We start from the raw sequence: 21095 nt of genomic DNA on the forward strand, positions 1-21095 counted from the left end.
CCTTATAGGCATAAGATAGCACAGCTACTGCCCTCCTAAGCTAATGGAAGAAACGGATGTTGCTGATACAGCATTGGATGTTTGGAAGCCACTCTTCTGGGCTATTTGCTCTGGTCAGACTTTTATTTCTTGTGTATCATGATGCAGAAGAAAATGAGCTTTCTCAGTAGGTCCATGTGGCGCTGGTAGTGCAATAAGCAGTGGTCAACAATGGGAAACTGAATGCCTACAGTGAAAGCAAGTTCAGATCACAGAATCATAGAAGTTGGAAGGGACCTCTTGGAGATCATCCAGTCCAACCCCTGCTAAAGCAGTTCCCTACAGCAGGTTGCACAGGAAAGCATCCAGGCAGATCTTAAATGTCTCTAGAGAAGGAGACTCCACAACCTCTCTGGGCTGCCTGTTCCAGTGCTCTGTCACTCTCAAAATAAAGAAGTACTTCCTCATGTTTGTATAGAACGTTCTGCACTGCAGTTTTTAGCCATTGTCCCCTTGTGCTGCACACCACTGAAAACAGTCTGGGTCCATTCATTTGACTCCTGTACATTAGATATTTATAAACAATGATGAGATCCACCCCTCAGTCTTTTCTTCTCTGAGCTGAATAGTCTGCGGTCTCTCAACCTTTCTTTGTATGGGAGATGCTCCAGGTCCCTAATCAACTTGGCAGTCCTCCACTGGACTCTCCTCAGCAGTTCCCTGTCTTCCTTTAACTGAGGAGCCCAGAACGGGACATAGTACTCCAGATGTGGCCTCACCAGTGCAGAGTAGATGGGGAGAATCACCTCTCTCAACTTGCTGGCCACGCTCTTATTAATTCACCCCAGGATACCAATGGCCACCTGGGCCACAGGGGCACACTGTTGGCTCATGGCCAATCTGTTGTCTACCAAGACACCCAGCTTATTCTCTTCAGAGGTTTTTTTCCAGCAGGCTAGCCTCTGATCTGTAGTGATGCATGCAGTTATTCCTCCCCAGCTGCAGCACCCTATGCTTGTTCTTGTCGAAGCTCATTGGGTTCCTCTCCACCCAACTCTACAACCTGTCTGGGTCTCAGTGAGTGGCAGCACAGCCTTCTGGTGTATCAACCACTCCTCCCAGCTTCATATTGTCAGCAAACTTGCTGAGGATGCACTCTATCCCTTTATCTAGACTATTGGTGAAGCTGTTGAACAAGACTGGGCAAATGCCTTAACTCTGTTATCACAGGCTTTGATTTGAATTGGTGTGTCTAGTATATGTCTACGATAACACGTTGAACGACAGTGTTTTCAGTGTTGTATGAAATCTAGTGGGAGTAAGACCCTGGTTTATTAGAGTGCCTCAGCACTTTGTCGTTAGCGGTGATGTGATGGTTGGTTTGAAATAACAAGAATGGAAATATGTGTCAGCCACCCATTATACAGGATGCTGTAAAAGAGCTACGTGAGTCAGAATCTTGCATAGCATAAACACAGTTCCAAATTCATTTATTGTTTAAATGTAGATCATGGCAAAATAATGAAGTGAAGCATCCATAAAAATGTTACTGGCGTTTCTGTCAATACCGGGACTATCTTAGCTGAAAGGCACTCGTAAGTTACAAATCATACACTTATCAATGATCCAGGTAGCAAGGAGACCGTGCAGATGTTAGCCAGGAAACATATAATTAAGTTAATGAAAACGGGAAGCAGATTTGAATTGTTTAGGTCACATTTCAGTAAGAGGTAGCAATAAGGCACATTGTAGTTTTCTTGGTCTTTTTTGCTGGTTGGGATACTTATCAACCTCAGTCTTGAGAGTTTAGAGAAATAAGGACAAAACGCAAGGTGAACAGAGGCTAGCAATTGTACCTCAAGCATTTGCTTTCTATAAAAGGCAATTTCATGAGCATAATGGAAAGGAGCAGTAGAGAGACAGTCTTCGAGGCACGTGGTGGTGTCTGGGTGCTGCCTTACTTAAGGAAAAAGACATAGACTTCCAGTACTTATGGCTATATGATTGAAGGCTGAGCTTTTAACACTACAGTTCACATTTTTTCCTTTGAAAAGTGAACTTTGGATCCCTCTAGGAGTGAGGAATAATTTATTCTACTGGGCAGCAGAATCTGCCAAAAAACAGGATTGTTTTGGATTTGTTATGTCTGATGAAGAAGTGGAAAGGGTGATCAACCTTAAATTTCAGAACATGATTGATAACTGAAGTTGTGAATGATATAATTACAGCTGTAGCAGCAGCTGCCTCAGTGCCTTTCTCATCAACTGCAACAAAAGACTGGTGAATGACTTTGGAAATAGCCAAATCCTTCTTATCAGTCATCCCTCTGAAATCAGCATTGGTTGTGAAGGCAGTTGTCATTCCCATGTTTCTCAGAGTATCACGGAGGTCAATTCTGTCCTCCAGTGAGAACTTAGGCAGGTGCAGATCCACAAGAGTTTCTGTCATCATCTTTGAATCAGCCCATTCTGACAGCCTCTCGTAGGTGAGTTCTCTTTCCAGCTGTTGTTTAAGAAATGAGAGGAATTTGATAATTGCAAGGATAAACCAATTAATTATGATTGTCTTTTTTTTTTTTTTTGATGATTTAAACAGATTTTTAAATGGCGTATTTAACATTCAGCTGAAAATATGAAATATAAATTGCTTTTACTGATGACCAGAGAACAGGCTGCAAAGCAAATGTGAGACATAATGCTGCAAGTTTTTGTGCGCTACTTCTGCCAAATGAACTGCCAAAGAAAGAAAGGGCCGTATGGTCATCAGCCTGTCCTTTTTGTTCTGATGACTGAGTGGTGATACAGAATGGATGTAGCAGAACTTTTTACCTGCTCAAGACCCGTAGTACCATCTTTGATGTCGTCAGGAAGTAGGATGAACATACTGAGTTCACGTTTCACGTATGGAAGCTCAATCATTTTGAAGTTCATTTTTTCCATGATAAGAACTGGAAATGTATCTCTCATATACATCATCTTCACGGGCTTGGACTTGTTCTGTAAGGTATTTGTTTATCGGTTAAAATTATTCCTTGAAAAAAGGAATTCCTTGTAAAGAGGAAACTTTCATAAGCAGCTTTTGTAACAGAGATTTGACATTCTTTTTCCAAGGCTTTTCTTGACTGGACAATATTGCTGATCTTGGCTCTTTTCCCAGAGTATTTTGCTGGGGACTGAGCTAACTGATGTTCTCTTTTCCCCAGAACATGCACATCAACCCACAGAGGAGAGAGGAAGGGAGTCAGAAATATCTTCAAGAATTAGGGGGATGGAGCATTCATGGCATACAGGCACCCAACATTACAGCAATGAAACAGCTATGGTGTAAGAGGATAAATGTTGTGCAGCCTTTTTGTGATCTCCTCTCTGGCAACATTACTTCTAGTCTCACTCGGCCATGCACCCATCCAGTGGAGCTGTGCTGCTGCATCCATACTTTAGCAGCTGTATTCACAGCCGGATTGTGCAGCACAGAGGCGCGGGTACTGCACTCGTCCATAGCATAGCATGTAGTTCCTGTGCAGGAAGGATGGACTCTTAATATCTGATTTTTACAATGTAGCTCTTATACCTCAGTCTTGCAAAAAGGCTTTGATTGACCCTAGCATTTTTGGAAACTGTGTTCCATCTGGATCTAGTTATCCTTTGCCTGAGCAGCATCTTAATGTTCCATAAATGTTGGTGAGCTGACAACTGACATGTTTTGCTGTAAACAACTTTTCAGAGAGTCTGTTTACCAAGGAATGCCTAAAGGATGGATGAAATAAAAGATGGTAGTGGGTGCAGTCTCCAGTCTGCTTGTTTTAAGGAGGACACCAGAGGAGCTTACCTTGCTCAGTCGGAAGGGTTGTATAGATGTTTTTTCTGCCTGAAATTTCACTTCCCATTCTGCCTTGAAGTAAATGGCATTGACCAAGATCAACCTAGTGGTGGCTTTCACATCATCCGAACTCAGCAAATTCTTTATTTTACCTTTTGAAATCAGAAAAGTCAGGCTTTACTCCAGTGTAACACAGTGAGGGAATGTGTTGATTCTTTATCCACTCAGTTCAACTCCTTAGTGAAAAAGTGCAAGCCTCAGTGCCCTACTCCCTGGATTACTTCCCTGACATAAACCAGTTAGTCTGTTTGCTGTTTGTTGCCCAGTTCTCCTGGCTAGCTGACAGCAATTGGCTCCTGCCTGAAAAAACGCCACAGTCTCAAGGCAAGCAGCTGGAAGCAGACAGCCATCTACTGCCCACACCAGAAGGCATGACCTGGATGCCACAGTCACAGGAGTGGGAACAGGGTCCTGAAGGGAACAGTGGGAAGAGGAAGGATGTTGGAGTTGAGCTCAACTTACTCTCGGTTTGTTTTTCCACCCAGGTGTTGATTTCCTTTCTGGATTGTTCCGGTGCTGTCTTAAAGTTAACCTTCTGTGGCTCTGCCTTATAGTATTTCTTACTGAGCTGTAGATATGTCTGGAAAATGGCATACAAAAAGAATGAAAGAAGGAAGCATTCTGTATTGTACAGTATTTTTATAGTCCAAAAAGTAATTTATTAGCTATTGGACTTCTTGTTAACTTTTTGCACACAGGCAATTGCAGGATCTAGCATTTTGCTCTCTATTGAGCAGTGAGTTAATGGTTAGGAAATAACCAAAGGAAATACTCTTATTCTCTCGTTCCCATTTTTATTTGGAGAAGGAAGGAAGACTGTGCAAATCCCCTGGATATGTGTATTTTAATATCTCATTTTCAATTGTATGTACTGAGGTTCCTAGTGATAAAGCTGTATTACATGAAAAGGAGTCCTGCATTACAGCCAAGTGCATTCTTATATACTGGGAGAAGACCAAATTGTATTTTCCAATGAAGTTTATCACTGGAAGCCAAGACTCATCATTTGCAGCATTTATGGACAGCTTCAGATCTGTTCTATTAATGATAAGTGAATACAATGCAAAACTTTTTTTATTTTTTTCTTTTCTTTTCTTTTCTTTTCTTTTCTTTTCTTTTTTTTTTTTTTTTTTTTTTTTTTTTGCATTTTTTCTTAATCTTCTTTGACATAAAACCATTCAACTTACAGGCAGCAATGCGTAGGTTTTTTCCACATAGATACGGTTGGCACTTCTCAGCGAGTAGTTGTTTCTGGGTTTGTTGAAGGCTGTCAGGAGCTCTTTGAATCCAGAGTGGATGTTTTCAGCTTGCTCATGCTCAGGGTCCTTGGAAAGAGAAACTGTACATTTACCAGTTGCATTTTTGGCATGAAGTTTTTGAAACGCTAAGGGGTAGATGTGGGGGAAGAATTTCTGTTCCTCTCTCTTACTTTTTATCTTTCCAAATTCACCACCACTGCAGTTTGCAGGGCTCCATTTATGATTTGATTAACTGATTTACCATACTGCAATCCTTTCAGATTATACCAGTGACTTGTGCTTCTATACTTTTGAGTCTGAATGAGTGAAGGGAACTGAAATTGGATGTGATGTGAAGTATATTGGGTTTTATACTTTAAACATAAAGAGAGCTGCAAACAAGAAATGGCGGACTCGTAAAAACTATATCCAGACATTTGAACTCTTATCTTGGGATTTCATGTTTAATAGATACCATTCTTCTTCTTTTTGGTCTCCCCCGAGAAGGTCTGGCCACAGAAGAGCTTTCAGCTCGCACAGCTTCAGTGAAATGAAGAACCTGCAAACAGGGTTTCCAAAGGTAAGAAACTGACATGAAAGAGTTTGCATGACCTAAAACCTAAAAGAGATAAAATGGTTGTCTTGTTTGGATCCTTATGATAACACACTGTGCTATCTTCTGATCTAATCAGAGGGACACTGGAGCTCTAGTATATGTAAATCCCCTACAGTAACAAGGAATAGTATTGCTCCTGCCTGTGAGCATCATCACAGTGCTTCTGTCTGTGCACTACAAGGCTGAAATCCCTTCCACAGCCATTGCACTCAGCAATAGCAATGCATTTGTGCAAACCCAAATGTAGTTTTTCCCTATGACAACGGAGCAGGGCATCTCAACAGCAGTGCTGGGCAGTGTTGAGCATCATAGCTTCACAGAGCTACTTACCTCTGCCATCTCTCTTGCTGTACTGCCTTTTGCAGCCAGATATGTCAGGGCGAGAGCAGATGATATGCTCCAAGGGGAAAAGAAAATGTTTTTGTCCCTGTTGGTCTCATTCAGCTTGTTGAAAAGATCAACTGTAAAGTTGCCAATTGATGCCGAGACCTGTTCCATTGCTACAGCCTGGAAAGAGGCAACAGACAGAATTGTAGTATTTGAGTGTCTAAAATGATGTATGTAGTGCATATTAGTTACATTTGCATTTACATTTTACATTTACATGTTACATTTGCAACGGAGCGCGTAGGTACCTTTTGAAACTAATAGCCTAGTTGTACGTTATATGTTCTACACATACCATGTGCCACCTGCTGGGAGCAGCAGTTTCTTTTAGGTTTTTGTTATCCATCTCATATTTCTCTATGATTATAGATATGTCCTCTTTTATAGATCTGCCCTTTTATTTGTGTTTCTTTCTGCCTTTGGTTTTCAAAAGTGTGTGGATTTGTAAGCTGCATATTTTGTTCATTTTCATTCTTAACTCATTATCAAAGTAATGTTCCTAGGGAAGTTTAAGTAGTTTTTTGTACATGGGACATTTGAACTTTTCACTACCTCATTTTGGATCTAGATAGAATTAGGAGCTGATACTGAGAATGTATTTAGGTGTAACTCTTAGGCTTATGGAATTTTTCTGGCTAGTCACCCATTTCAGATAATATAATGTATGGCAAAGTTGTTATTTGCTTTTAGAGTGTTACCATTTTATTCACGAAGTCTAACTACAATCTCTTCTTTATATTCTTGCAATTTTATTTTCCCCAGAAACTGGCAAATACCTATGCATATAAGCTATGAGCATTCCAAACTTTAACTTACCTGTTCAGTAGTGCCTTCTTGATGTTGTTTTCTGATAGAGGGACTGGAAAATGTTGTTGTTGTTGTAGTTATTATTATGTAAAGAAAGATTTATATTTATTGAATGGCACTGCAGAAATTGCAGGACAATCTCTGAAGTCCACAGATATTTATCAAGATTTTGGTTACCAAACCACTTCAGTTTTTCTGGCAGTCGTTATCCAGTCTACACCAAATCTGTACCAACAGAGTGACTTCCTCTCCTTGGAGAACCTGACCAAATGAGCATCAGGATAGAAATCTGTCTGTTTTACTCTGCTCCTCTGAGTCCCTGGCCTGACCTCATACAAGGCAGAATGAAAATGGCCTTTGCTTTACCTGAAGTATGAGACTCCTTTATCAAACTGAACATTTTAATTAGTAAGACAGCTACTGTCCTGACAAGATTTTCCTTCTTGTGATCAATTATGCTCCCGACTACAGAATAACTCTGGTATGTTTTAATATACTTACATTGTCATACAAGCTATAGATAACCATTTAAAAACATCAAAAAAGTTATTTAAATTGGTTTAAATGTTTACCTGTGGTCCCGTGAGAGAGAAGACCTGAGTCTTGTCCTCAGTCAGGTTCTGTGCCTGTGTGTTATGCAGTGAATAAATTTAGAAATATAGTACAGTTTGCACTTCCTTTTCCTTCTCTCCTATGTCAACACTGTTCCCGCCTACTCAAAGCTTCTAATGAATCACAAAAAGATCTCATACAGTTTTGTCTTCCTTGTTCATCATGTTATGTTTTAGTTTTAGGCATTTCAAAGGAACAATGTGGATCATAATCTCATTTTAACTGTTACACCACAATTGTCTACTGAGAGGACAGTAAAACAAGTCACTCACTCATTTCAGTGATCTTCTGTTGTTGTGAAGACAACTGGCCTGTTGTTTAAACTAAATAAATCTAGTAAAATGATTACAGAGCCAGAATGCATGGTTTTGGTTTCTGGATGTTAGCAGGTATTGTAGGCCTGATCCAACTTTCCAGCCTTGTGAAGCCATGACACTTGTTTTTTTTAATAGCGACCTGGGCAGGCTTGAGGATTGGGTCCATGTGAACGTAATGAGGTTCAACAAGGCCAAGTGCTAGGTGTTGCACTTGTGTTGAGACAATCCCAGATATGTATCCATACTAGGATAAGAATTCATCGAGAGTAGCCCTACTGAGAAGGACTTAGGGATCCTGGCAGATGAAGAACTTAACATGAGCCAGCAGCGTGCTCTTGAAGCCTGAAAGGCCAACAATATCCCGGGCTGCATCAAAAGAAGGGTGACCAGCAGGGAGAGGGAGGTGATTGTCCCCCCTCTGTTCTGCCCAAATGAGGCCCCATCTGGAGTACTGTGTCCAGGCCTGAGGCACCCAGCACAGGAAAGATGTGGACCTTTGGAACAAGTCCAGAGCAGGGCCATGAAGATGGTTAGAGAACTGGAAGACCTCTTCTCTGAAGATCGGCTGAGGAAGCTTGGCTTGCTCAGTCTGAAGAAGTGAAGGATCAGGGGAGACCTGATAGCAGCCTTCAAGTACCTAGAAGAAGCTTGTAAGTAAGGAGGGAAATCAACTTTTCACATGGGAAGGTAGTGATAGGTTAAGGGGGAATGTTTTAAAACTAAAATAAGGTAGAGTTAGATTAGATGTTGAGGAAAGTTTTCACTGAGAAGGTGGTGAAGTGCTGGAACCGCACCCCAGAGAAGCTGTGGATGCCCCATCCCTGGAGATCTGGAGATGTTCGAGGCCAGGCTGGATGGGGCCCTGGGCAGCCTGATGTAGTGCCTGATTTAGTGGTTGGCAGGAGGCTTGGGACTAGATGATCTTCTAACCCAAGCCATTCTATGATTCTATGAGTAAGATGCATCAGCATAAAATGTCAGGAGCTTACTGACTGAATGAGACTCTGAGAGTCAAGCTTCAGAGTGAAGATCATTAGGAGCATAGGCAGAGGCAAAGCCATTGAAGGTGTAAGGCTGAATACCTTGCTGCTTGTGTTGGTGAAAGAATCTCATTGCATCTATGGCTGGGAAACGCTTCAGAGAAGCACTGCAGAGTACTGAGTTAGTGCGCAGTACCTGCATGCCATGGAGGTGGGCAAGAACTGAAACAGCCCCGCTGGCAGAGCTTGAGCAAGGAGGGAGTGAAAACAATACAACAGGGATAAATATGTCACAATAGTTGTCACTCTGCTGTCCCAGAAGACAGCAGAGCAGCTCTTTGGTGGTAAGAGAAGGGGAAGGTAGTGGCAATATCTGTAAGAGTCTAGGGGACAGGGAAGGAAGGAGGAGGAAGGGAAGGAAACTGTATGGTGTGCCAAGCATTTTGCTGTAAGCCTGATTACAAGAACAGAGCGGGTCAAGTCTTCTGAAAAGTTATAGAAATCAGTATTATGCAAGGCAATGAAGAAATGCCAGAAACTAAACAAGTGGTGACTTTAGTACAATGAGAGGAGTTGTCAAAAAATCAGGGTAGAAGAAAGGTCCACTGAGTGATTGATTGATGGGAAAGTACAAGCTAGGGAGATTCCAAGTCTCAAAGAAATATGCTTGAGAGCAAGCAAGCAAGCTAACTGCCCCTGCTTGTCAAGCTGTAAGGGTGCCAGAGAGGATGAGAAATTGAGGTGGTAAGGTAGAATGGATGTTGATAGAAACAAGACACAAGCTGGTTTATGGGTATTTCCATAGTCCAGCTCATGCCTAGAGCAGACCCACTGGTAAATTAGGTCAGCTACAGCCCTTTGAAGAATGGGAAATCCTCAATTTTTTCTGGGCAGTCTGCCCCAGTGCTGTGCTACTTACGGTGGGAAAATGGTGTTCCTCAATGCAAGACTCACCCTCTAATTTGGTTGCCATTGGCCCTTCCCTACGTTCCTTCCCATTTGGGAAGCAGAGCCAAAAGGGAGCCTGGCCACAGTTGGTCACATGGAATAATACAGAAAGGACTCACTATCAGTCAGCGCTCTTCCCTCTGCCAGGAAAAAGGTATCCTACCTTTCTGGGAAGGGATGTTTCTAGTGAGATGCTGTCAGTGTGTGTGCAAGTGCTGTTAAGAGACCCAGTCCTTTCCTCCCTGTTCTGAATTCAGAGAAACAGGAGCATCACCTGTGTTCTTAGATGTGCATGACTGATTAGGAATTCCTCCCCTTTAGGAGTAAAAGCTGTGAAAGCAGTGAATATGTAGAGGAGAATTTGCATGTAATCTTTTAGACAGCACTTAGGGAGTTAACATAACAGACTTTATTCTCCCACTTGCTCCAAGCAGCAAAATATGTGGCAAAGTAAAAGGCAAGTAAAGCAGTGCAGTGCTGGGCTGCAACAGCGTTGAATGAATTAAAGGTTATGACAAAAGAAAGCATTTCAAGGTATGTATTTTACTTTACTCTGGTTCTGTATTGTTTGGTATTCACCAGTTTATGAGGGACAGAGATTAGAAAGTACATGTGTTAGCTCCTTTGTGTGCAAGAGCAAACCACCAGTATCAGCAACACAGAGGATTTTGCACTTTTGTTTCATTACCAGCCATGCTATGTTGTGAAGCTGATTTAAAACTGACAAGGCTGTGATTGAGCTGGCCTGGGACAGCTGGCTTTGAAGAGATGTAACAGGTGTATGCAGGAATGAGTTTCTCCTGTTTCTTTTCTTCTTACGTGCGAAAGGAACTGTGTCAGAAGGTACTGTTTTAGATCAGCCTAGTCTGTTCTGCATTGTAGCAGTTCTGGTTTGGAAAGCACTGAAAAGACACATCCATGTTGTTCAGCGTGCAGTTCAGCGTTCTACAGTGCAGTATACAATGCTAGGATTCTTTGTAGAGGAAAATGAATCAGAGGTTTGAATTCATGTTATTTTTAATTTGAGCTCTCTTCTAAAAGAGATTGTCAATAGTACAGGAAAATGGTAAAGTGCAAAGTCTGTCAAGGTGTTCTTCATGGCATACATTGTGTTCATCGCTGTTGTAAGGGCTTGTTTATTAATAGCTGATTTTCTAGGGGGAGCAGAACCTTCCCAAGAAAAGGATGCACTTGGTCTTGTTGTGTCTGATAATGAAGAGAAAAGGGTGATCTGCTACAAAAATAACTGTAGCACCAAGGGTTCGTGACGCTAGAGATGCTGAACTGGCAGCCGCTGCCTCTGTGCCTTCTTCATTGACTTCCACATAACACTTGTGAAAAACCTGTGACAAAAACAGGTCAGCGTTCTCTGACATTCCCCTGAAATCAGCTTGACCTTCAGTGAAAGCGTCTTCTATTCCCATCTTGCTCAAAGTAGATTTCAGGTCGTATTTCTCTTCTACTGTGAACCTGGGCAGATACACTTCCATTTTCATTTTCTCCATTAATTCTGGACTGGTCCATGCAGACAATTTTTCGAAAGTCAATTCATTTATTAGCTGCAGTTAATTGAAAAGAGAACCAGAAAATTACAGAGTGTTCAAAAAACTGTTCCCTAGGGGTTATTTCTTTTATATTCTTATTTAAGAACTTTTCAAACTACAAAAATTCTGTAGCTTTTTTTTGTAGCAAAAAAAACTGTACTTTTCAAGTACAGAAACCATTAGTGAAATGCCAACTCTGAAATATTTTCTACTAGGAAGGAGTGTTTTGCTCTACAGCATGTTAGTGCAGTATTTGAACTGTTCTTAGTAATCATCAGGGAATATAGAGGGATTAAATATTTGTAAAACAACGTCACTGTCAAGTAACAATAGTCTATTTGACTTGCTGCTCACATTTCTGTTTTCTGTGTGTCTTAGAATTTAGTGAAAATAACTTTTTTTTTTTTTTCTACAAAACACCCACTAATGTAAATGAGAATTTCACAGTAGTTCACTATCTGAAGTCAGGTTCAGTGTGTTTACAGAAGGTGGCAGTGTACATGTATATTAGCTCTAAACATCACAGAAAGTAGTGGAGGGTGTCCAGTTTGTGCTTTTCTTTTTAATGTAATAATATCTGTCCGAATCAGTACAGACAGTCAGCAGAACTATCTTTCTGTCCTCGTTGTTCTTCAGCTGGAATTAGATCTATCTTGTTGGATTCGGGCTACTTATTTCCAGCACTGATCAACATGAGGAAGCACGAGGTGCCACGTGCCAGGAGTTAAAAAGAAAACCAAACAAAACATTGAAGAGGTTCAGCTTCATAACATTTGGGCAAGTTTGGGGTTTGTTTTTCCTTTAGCCTTATCGATACCTTCCTTCCTAGAAACAGGATTGCTTTGCCATGGATATGCATGAAAACGTTGTTTCTCACGCAATTTGAGCTTAAAGTTACCCTTTACCTTTTGTAGGCCAGTGATATCCCGTGGTAGCAGGATGAACATACTGAGTTCATTATTGACATATGGAAGCTCAAGAACATCAATCTGGGCTGATTCTACGTAGGTCCAATTAAATTTATCACTCAGGTGCATTATTGGCACTGGTTTAGTTGTATGCTGCAACAAATCAAATGAAAAGCTTGCTATTTATACTCAGAACAGTAAAGACTACATTGAAGTAGCACGGAGGTACATCCCTGTGGCTCTAAGAGAAGCTGTAGGATCTACAGAGGGCCCCTCTCTTCTGGGAATGCACTGGGAGGCTGGGAAGGTTATCTTAGCCAGCTAGGATGACACATATTTACTGGAAGCTCTGTTCCACTCCAATTCATTGTATGGTTAAAAATGAAAATATATAGAACTAGTTCATACAGTTCTATTCACATCTATGTTTTTCCTGCTTTAAGAGGTGTATGGAAGTTTGTTTCAAGCTGGCTTCTGATAATTTTATTTGTGCCTTGGGTGCTAGCATATGTATGCGGTCTTTGTACTGAAGATGTGCTAAGAAGGATATAACGTATGTTTTAAATATACTAATTTTAGTGCTATGTGGCTTTAAAGAATGACAGGAATTTATCTCCTCCATCTTTTTCACTGCTTTTTCAACCTGCAGTCTGGTATATAAGGCAGTATGTTACCATACCGTATTTATTCTGAAAGGCCTTTGCCTGGTATCTTCAGCATCAAACTTTGTTGCCCAGTTTCCTTTGAAATAGAGCGCATTTACCAGGACTAGCCTGGTGAGTGAATCTATGGATCCAGGAGGCAGCAGACTTTTTATTTTACCTAGAGAAAAACAAAGAACGTTTACATATTTGTGCAGCTTTACTGTTTCAGAGTAAATGCTGGCGTAGTTTCTGAAGTCATAAGACAAGGAAATTTAGAGTGCTGATTTGGCATACTTCTAGCTTGAGATTATTCATAAATACATGACAACCTTGATTTATAGAGGAAACCACATTCCTCTCCCTTTCAAATGGTGAAAGATAATTTTAGAAAGGGCTTGCCAGCAGATGATTACTTCAGCAAAACTGTTCTGATTTTCCTTTCTGAGTTAAATTGTTTACCTGCCTTTGGGCACAGAGAAATTGTTCAAGACTAAAACTGCTTCCTTCAGAACTGGGAGAGGAGATGCTAGAGCTTACCTTCAGTCTGGTGTTCAACTGTGGAATTGATCTCTCTTCTGATTGCATTTGCTGCTCCCACAAAGTCAACTGATTGTGGTTCTGCACTGTAGTATTTCTTGGCTAACTGTAAGTATTCCTGCGGTGCAAGATAGACATCTGTCTTATGTTTGTTGCCTGCCAGTGTGAATGCCAATAAATAACTATAGCCGATTGGAGAGAATGCATAAAAATTGTGTAGGCTACAAGCACAGCATTGTCAAAAGAACAAAGTATTGATTTTATTTGGAAATACATAATTTAAATGTTTTTGCGTAGCCACAACTGTGAATCACACAAATTAAATATACATCCTATAAAAGTCATGATATCTAAATTCTCAAGAAGAACCTCACAGGAAGTATGTTAAAGATAATTACACAATTTGCAGATGTAATGAAAATATTTGAAAGCATATAATTTATGGTTTGTTGTCATAGATAGATCATAAAGTCTGACACACACAGGATAACATGAATAAATGGCCTACCTACCTTACTGAAAGGCAGTGACTTTTCTCCATATAACTGGTTGACGCTTCTAAGCAAGTAACTTTTAGTGGGTTGGTTGATTTCCAAGTTGAGTGCTTTAAACCCAGCATGGATATTACCTGATTTGCCTATTTCTGTCTTGGAGACAAGGAAATAAGGGTTATACATTTTTTTTTTTTTCTGTAAAACAGTTCAAAATTTCTAAATTCTTTCCTCATGCAGCTCTATGTAAACTACTGCTATTCAGGTGGTGTTGCCTTTACTGCAATGCAAGATGTGTACTAACTCAGACAGATATTAAAAGAATGATGTGAAATTACTAAAAGTTTCAGATATGCTATAGACACTGTAAGAGCCCTGGGATGCAAGTAGTAAAAGCTTGAACTGTTTAGAATGTTTAAGGACTTTTAAATGGAGGTTGCAAAATGAAGTACATACAGAGAGAGAGACAGAATGTAATTGCTAAACTATACATGAAGACCTGGCTGTGTGACTCCTGATAAGATTTATGAAAGTTAATTGCATGGTAAGTTTGCCTCTAACTTTTTTAACCTACCTCTAAATAATAATATTTTGCAAATGCTTTTTGTTGTAGTAATTGCAGTAAATTCTTTATATTTATGTAACAGAATTATATGAATGTGGACTCAAACTGTCAAACCAGCTTAAGGAAATGAAGCTGTGAATTAGTGGACTAAGAAACTGGACCTGTGTTGTATTCATCTTGTTACTGCAAGAAAATCAGAAGCATGAACAGCTATCTAAATTTCTAAGCTATTAGAACAGTTTCTTTTCCCTGCCTAGAGCGCTCCATAATTCTTACAGTTCAGACAAGCATTACTCATGAGAAACAATCCATCTCCTGTTCGTGCAACATAAATGGTTTGTTGGCGTAGTCCCCAAAATTAGTCTTCCCACCGTAGCTGTGGAATGTAGACCCAAGTTCCCATTTATCAAAACTTGCTGCCACAGGGGTTTTGTGGACAGACTTCAGGGAAATGATTTACTCACAAAAAGAAAAAAGAATGATGGGAAAGAGTAGGGAGAGGAACTTTTTACCACAGTGGCTGCATTGTCAGTGAGGAAAAACTACTTTACTCACTCAGAGTTTGACTTCCAAATTTTCTGCTCTCTTAAATTATGTCTATTTTAACAAAAGATGCCTGCCAGTCTGTCAAAGAAATATCTCGGGAATACAATAATTCCCATTTCTTTAAGATTTATTGCAAGGTCTACCTTAGGAAATTCCAACATGCCAATTTATTCCACTAAACTTTCAAATGAAATAGAAACTAATTTCTGAAATGTATCAAGCATGGATAGTCTGTAAAAGTTACTTCTCTGGCTGTTTTTTTCTGTTGTTGTTGTTGTTGTGTTGATGCTGCAATCCAATGTGTGGGAGAGTAGTTTTGTTGTTCTGATTCGTTCTGAGATAGGGACTGTGCCTGTTCAAAGAACATGTTCCTGAATAACTAGCAATAACTAATTGAACAGTAGTAGTTAAAAAGAAAAGAATGAAGGAATGAAAGATTGAAAGAGAGAAAGAAAGAAAAAGAAAAAGAAGAAAGAAAGAAGGGAAAGGGGAAAAAAAGAAAGAGAAAAAGAAAAGAGAGAAATCTCAAAGCTGAAGGGAGAAGATCAAGAGGTCCACTGATAGAGAATAGTCCCATCATTAAATTTCAAATTTTGCAAATTTGAGGTTAAATTTTGCAATTCTACCTACAAATGGGAAGCATGTCTTAAGTATTGCATAAGGTGAAGGTATCACAGGATGCTGTACTAATCAGTTGTGTACCCTGCATTTGAGGAAGGCAAACAGAGAGAGAAAATAAAAGCAAGGGAAGGTGTTAGCATGACTGTAGCTTGATCATGAGGCACTGGAACAGGTTGCCCAAAGAGGTTGTGGATGCCCCATCCCTGGAGGCATTCAAGGCCAGGCTGGATGTGGCTCTGGACAGCCTGGTCTAGTGGTTGGTGACCCTGCACATAGCATGGGGATTGAAACTAGATGATCATTGTGGTCCTTTTCAACCCAGGCCATTCTATGATTCTATGATCATTAGACTTGGTTATATACCTTCTGGAAACAGGCACGGTGATTTGATAGGCGCTCATCTGTTCTGGAATAGACTTGCATTCTTATGGTTGTGGTGACGTTTCTGGCTCCTTCAGCTTCGTTGAAGTAGAGTACCTGCAGTGGAAATTGCAGTAATAAATGCAATGATAGAAAATTTGCTGTTTCAGTAAAAACTTTCAGTAATGTCATGGGACTGGTGATGAAGAGAGACAAAGACAGATTTTACTTTTGAGCCCATGTGTACAGGATGTCTTGAGCACACTAAGATGAGGGCTGCAAGCAGAATTCTCACATATCTGGTATTTCTAGAGGAACTTGCCTGCTTCAAATCGGCTCTTGTACTCATAGGGTAATACCTGGGACGGGCCAGTTATCTGCAGGTGGAAACTGCCAAAGCATGGGTGTAAAATGGAGAGCCTGGTACATGTCAGAAAGCAGGTAAACACTGGGAGCAGATTGATACCCTAAATGCCTTCCTCTGGGCATGTGCACCTTACCCAGGCTACAGAGGTGTACATCTAACCTTGGAACATTTTTCAAAAGCCTTCTGTTTTGTTTTGTTTTCCCTTCTTCCTGACAGAAGATCTCTCCTTTCTTTGTGACCCTGCTGGTCCTCATTTGTCCTGTAGCTCAGTAGTTGGATTGCTGCCTTAGCAGGTGGAGCAGCTTCTTCTGCCTTAGCAGATGCCAGTTCATCAGCCCCTCCCGCAGTACAGGCTAGGTAACCATGTTTGCACTGGGGCTGTTCTCATTGCTGCCTTTTGAAGCTATGAACTTTGCACAGAGTTTAGGAACTTCAGTAGGTGATTTTTCTTGTAAAGTACGTACTCAAAAGAAGGAGTTGTATTATCACCCTGACTGTGTTTCTTCTCTGACCTTGTGGGTTTGTAGATTTATGTTAGCAAAGCACAAAACTTACTAGAGATACAGTGGAGGGTCTTTCTGCATAGGGCCATTTCCAGAGAGATGAGACAGAAAATGAGAATTTTCTGGAGCAAGGCAGGTGGAGAATCTGAGTCTCCCTCTCACTGGTGAGTGCTCAAGTTATTGAACTTTGGGATAAAGAGCCCTTCTTTCTTCCAATGACATTTAAAAGGAGACAATGTCACTAATGCCACTGCTCCCATTTGGTGTGGGCCTGCTTACAGAAGCTACTGTAGACTGTATCTTTTGACCTGCATAAGGTTTTCCTTTGATGCATCATGCTAAATTTCTATCATAGAGAATGTTACTCCAGTAGATCAACTCTTCTCAGACTCACCTTTGCCATCTGATCTGCAGTGTTGCCTTTGGCTCCCAGATACACAGTAGCCAGGGCAGATGAAATACTGAGAGGGGAGAACAAAATGTTCTTGTTGTCATCTTCCTGACACTCATGTTTGAAAAAGTCAAGAGCAAAGCTTGTGTTTGCTTTATTTAAAGCTTCCATTGTTCTGAACCTGCACAGAAAGGGACAAAAGATGTTATTAGCTAAGAATTAATTGTGTTTGCTATATGTCTGCAGGCTCCCTTTCAGTATTTGAAGTTTATTTTATGATTTGCAGGCTTTCTAAAAGTATTTTTAACACTTATTGACTGTGGAAGAATGCCAGTGCAGCACAGTGATCCTTTGTATGACTGAGGCTCACTGGCAGTGTATGTTCAAAGGCAAAATCTAGACTGTGCCAGGTATTTTCTTCAGCTCTCCTCTGACCTCAGGAAACTGAATGAAAGCATTCTGACCTGTCAGTACTGGTACAATATTCATTTCTGCCAACTACGTCTGTTTGTAGTGCATGAATGAACTCTCCTTGGTTCAGCAGAAGTTCACTTAGAAAGACAGATATCCATGCAAGGGACAGCCAGGAGAAACAAAAGAAAATTCATCGAAACAGGATGGTTACAGTGTTATACTAAAAAGAAAAAGCATGCAATTTATAACTATATGGTGAATTCTATGTAAGCAATATAATGATATGGTAAGGAACTTACAGATGGAAAGAAGAGAGATATCTTTATGGAAAATGAGGAAGATTAGCTACTAAAAAGTTATATTAAGTATAGTGCATCCCGTTTCACCAACAACACTAACCATACTCAAGTGATATAGAAAAAGCAGCCTCATATTTCATTTTGTATTTGTTCATCAGGACGTTTATTGCACTGTCCTTTACAGCATCTTGGAGTGACATATGATAATGCTACTCACTGGTGCGAGGGCTAGAAGATGCTGAGAGATTGTTTCTTATGACTACTGGTGCAAGAGCCTTTTGGAGCTCGTAACTGTAGTGAACAAATATTCCATTCCTTTAGGATACAAGAAAATATTGAAGCACTAGACAAGCAGCTCTCTAACTACTGTGTGCTAAGTATCCTGAATTCCATTTTTAACTTTCAAAAATTTCTGGAAACTCTGTCTTATGGTGCTAGTCCAAATCATAGCTTCCCAGTTCTGCAAGACAAATTTCCTTACTTGGTAGAACGCAGGTGCTGCTCTTTGTTATTTGCATTGCAGTTGAAGCTGAGAGCCCTAGGTATGTAGTGGGAGCTATTCTGGTTGATACAGAATAGCCATAAAATAAAGATGTACTGACTGTGTCTTGACGTACACAAGAATTGAAGAGCACATGAACAAATGATCTAACTTAAGCAAACACAATGGTTCTTACTCTGCTATGATATACATGTTTGCCAGCGAGAACTACATAGAATAAACCACTCTTCCTGCATATTTCTGAGACTTACCCCTTCTAGACCTTGCCTGTGCCATCTTAGTAAATTTCTTCCTCAAGTATTTATTGTTTTCTATTCAGATTCCTTCTGCCTTTTTTTTTCTATGCATTTGTCAACAGATCAACATCATCCAAGATTAGATGAAATAAATAATCTCTAGAAATAATTACAGTACCTTGTTTTTTGCAGGGAGGAAGACTGCTGCTCTGGGTCTGTCCAAGGTTTATGCAGTTCAGATGATGGGTAGGCTGAATTTATAGTCTGCCTGGCCTGTTCTTCAAAGGTTCTTATGACTCATGACTCTGCAATTTATTTTGCCCTGAAGGCCACATCCCTATGGAAGAACTGAATCATCTCAGAGTAGGATGTGAAATGACGGTGAGAGTGATACCATACAAGAACCTTACAAAACTGACTGCAGAAATATTTCTATAAACATTTTTGTGGCAACAGGCTAGTTACAACTTGAACCATCACTGCTGGAAACAACATTTCTTTTGCAATTTGGAGGGTAAAAAAATGCAGTAGCTGACCTACTTATGATTCCTCTAATAGAAACAATTTCCAAGGAAGAGACAGCGAAAGGACAGTGACATCATATTTATGAGTTTTTCTATTGTCCGTTTCCTACAGATAAAAAATTAGTCATTTCTTGTGGGATTCCATTTTTAGTAAAATGATTTTTTTGGTAATATTGGAGGATTCTAAAACTGTATAACCAGGAAAATGTTTTCACTGTGAGATAACGAAGGTTGAGAAACACTCATCAGACACTTTTCTTATCACTGCAACAACAGTAGAACCTGATGTGGGTTTCAGATTAGACTTTTTTTTTTTTTTTTGCTGCTGCCTCAGTTTCCCTGTTCTAAGTTGAAAGCAGCTATTTGCCCTATGTAGCCCTTCAGAGATGAATTCTTTCCCCAGAAATTGATATTCTATTGAATACTCTTTTTCTTCTTGCCTTGGCTAGTGAAGCGTTTCCATCGCTAATTCTCCTCACAGTCACACTGTCCTTACCTCATTGTCCTGTCCATCTCAGCTCTCACCTCTGACTGAAAAATCCTATGTAACTCTGCCCTTTATTTCATTCTTTACCTCCCTGCTCTGTTGAAAATATCACCTTGAACACCTGGATAAGGGCTGCTTGTCTTTGAGGGATTCCGCCTCAATATGGAGAAAGACTCACCCCCAAGGTCTATCTCCTCAGCACAAACTGCTTTCTGAAACTTTTCTTCTGCCCTGAGGTCTATGAAAGTACGTGTGGGCTTATTTCGTACAGAAGTGGCTGGCACAGAGTCTCTTGTACTGAGGACTGAGATATGGGATTATCTGCCAAATGTTTTATAGAGCAGAATAGGTTGCTCACACAAGGAGCACCTTGCCAGTGGTGAAGCTTCTGCATCAGTGTAACCTGGGAACTCAAAGCTTTGCTGAAGTTGCTTTCCTACAGGTGAGCAGCCACATAGCTTTAGTAGGATGGTTCTTTCCTGCCCCCCAGCTGTTTTGAATTCATAGCTACATAAAGACAGCATGTTTCAGTGTGGGTTATAATTAGATGCATCTGTTACGTTTTCCAGAGTATAGTAGTGTAGGAGAGGTGTTCGCTGCAGAATTAATTGCTTCCATTGTGCCTGGGAAAGTTGTAATCTGTTTACATTGGCCTTAAATGATTTCCAAAGCTTTAAATGATTTGAGTCATCTTTGCAAAATTAACTGTGTTGTAGAACAAATGATAGATACACTAAATAAACTTCATCCCTTGGAGCAGTTACTTGGATTTTCTGTTTTTAAAGCAGGGATGAGTTTAATTTGCTGACTAGTCATAGTACTTGCTCTGTTACAAGAAGTGACTGACATGTTCCATATATGCAGAAATGTGGGATTTGAATGAATGAGAGGATGGTGTTTGTACAGGGTGTTAACGTTGCCTTTTAAAAATGCCTTTTGAATAGCATGGCTGGTTATTAGTGGAAAAAAAAATACATACAAAGCAACTAAAATCTAAAAGGAAGATATTCAATAAATCAATGTGATGACTTGATAATATTTTCCAGCATCCTGTGAAGTTACCAAGGCTAGGAGGTACAGAGTTCAATGGGCGGTGCTGAGGCTGACTCAGGAGCAGCGGTTCCCTCACTCCCACTCTCTACTAAGTCAACACTCCAACATGCTCAAAGTCTTATGTTTGTATTGGTAGTATCCTTCCTGTGGGAAGTAAGCCTGTAGTTCATTCACTGTGGTCATTCATGTTTCCATTTTGGCAGGACAAATATTGGCAGCACACCAGGCACCCTGGCCAGATCTCAGCTATATAAGCACATTTTGTTTTCCTTCAGTTTCCGTGCAACTTAGCACAAGTCAGTGCAACTTTCCTACACAGTATGTTGCTCAGTTCATTGGT

General features: G+C 40.3%; 2 protein-coding genes across 4 annotated transcripts; both read right to left on the bottom strand.

Annotated features, from left to right (window-relative positions):
* Positions 1-1438: 1438 nt before the first annotated feature.
* SERPINB10B (serpin peptidase inhibitor, clade B (ovalbumin), member 10 B) lies at positions 1439-7538 on the bottom strand. Of its 3 annotated transcripts, NM_001396528.1 has the most exons (10): positions 7479-7538; positions 7084-7167; positions 6916-6958; positions 6043-6219; positions 5572-5655; positions 5046-5183; positions 4321-4438; positions 3808-3950; positions 2808-2975; positions 1439-2481 (listed from the first exon to the last, which is right to left on the bottom strand). In NM_001396528.1, the coding sequence occupies exons 4-10, from the start codon at positions 6208-6210 to the stop codon at positions 2068-2070; spliced, it is 1233 nt and encodes a 410-aa protein (NP_001383457.1). In that variant the 5' UTR covers positions 6211-6219; positions 6916-6958; positions 7084-7167; positions 7479-7538; the 3' UTR covers positions 1439-2067. The 3 variants fall into 3 exon arrangements, with proteins under 3 accessions (NP_001383457.1, NP_001383458.1, NP_990228.1); NM_001396529.1 differs by lacking the exon at positions 7084-7167; NM_204897.2 differs by lacking the exons at positions 6916-6958; positions 7084-7167.
* A 2749-nt stretch (positions 7539-10287) lies between these two features.
* SERPINB2 (serpin family B member 2) lies at positions 10288-18923 on the bottom strand. The gene is made up of 8 exons (XM_418982.8): positions 18870-18923; positions 17244-17421; positions 15983-16096; positions 13909-14043; positions 13397-13514; positions 12895-13037; positions 12213-12368; positions 10288-11322 (listed from the first exon to the last, which is right to left on the bottom strand). Exons 2-8 carry the CDS (start codon positions 17409-17411, stop codon positions 10918-10920), a joined length of 1239 nt encoding a protein of 412 aa, XP_418982.2. The 5' UTR covers positions 17412-17421; positions 18870-18923; the 3' UTR covers positions 10288-10917.
* Positions 18924-21095: the final 2172 nt, after the last annotated feature.

This window comes from Gallus gallus, chromosome 2 (assembly GCF_016699485.2).
Source record: "Gallus gallus isolate bGalGal1 chromosome 2, bGalGal1.mat.broiler.GRCg7b, whole genome shotgun sequence".
Taxonomy (NCBI): Eukaryota; Metazoa; Chordata; class Aves; order Galliformes; family Phasianidae; genus Gallus; species Gallus gallus.

Coding starts and splice junctions, on each gene's coding strand:
- SERPINB2 (XM_418982.8), bottom strand. CDS start 17,411: ATGGAAGCTTTAAATAAAGCAAACACAAGCTTTGCTCTTGACTTTTTC. Junction 13,038..13,396: donor AGTTGAACACCAGACTGAAG/GTAAGCTCTAGC, acceptor GTTTTTCTCTAG/GTAAAATAAAAAGTCTGCTG. Junction 11,323..12,212: donor ATATCACTGGCCTACAAAAG/GTAAAGGGTAAC, acceptor AATTAACTGCAG/CTAATAAATGAATTGACTTT.
- SERPINB10B (NM_204897.2), bottom strand. CDS start 6,210: ATGGAACAGGTCTCGGCATCAATTGGCAACTTTACAGTTGATCTTTTC. Junction 5,656..6,042: donor CAGCAAGAGAGATGGCAGAG/GTAAGTAGCTCT, acceptor CCCTGTTTGCAG/GTTCTTCATTTCACTGAAGC. Junction 2,976..3,807: donor AACCCTTCCGACTGAGCAAG/GTAAGCTCCTCT, acceptor AATACCTTACAG/AACAAGTCCAAGCCCGTGAA.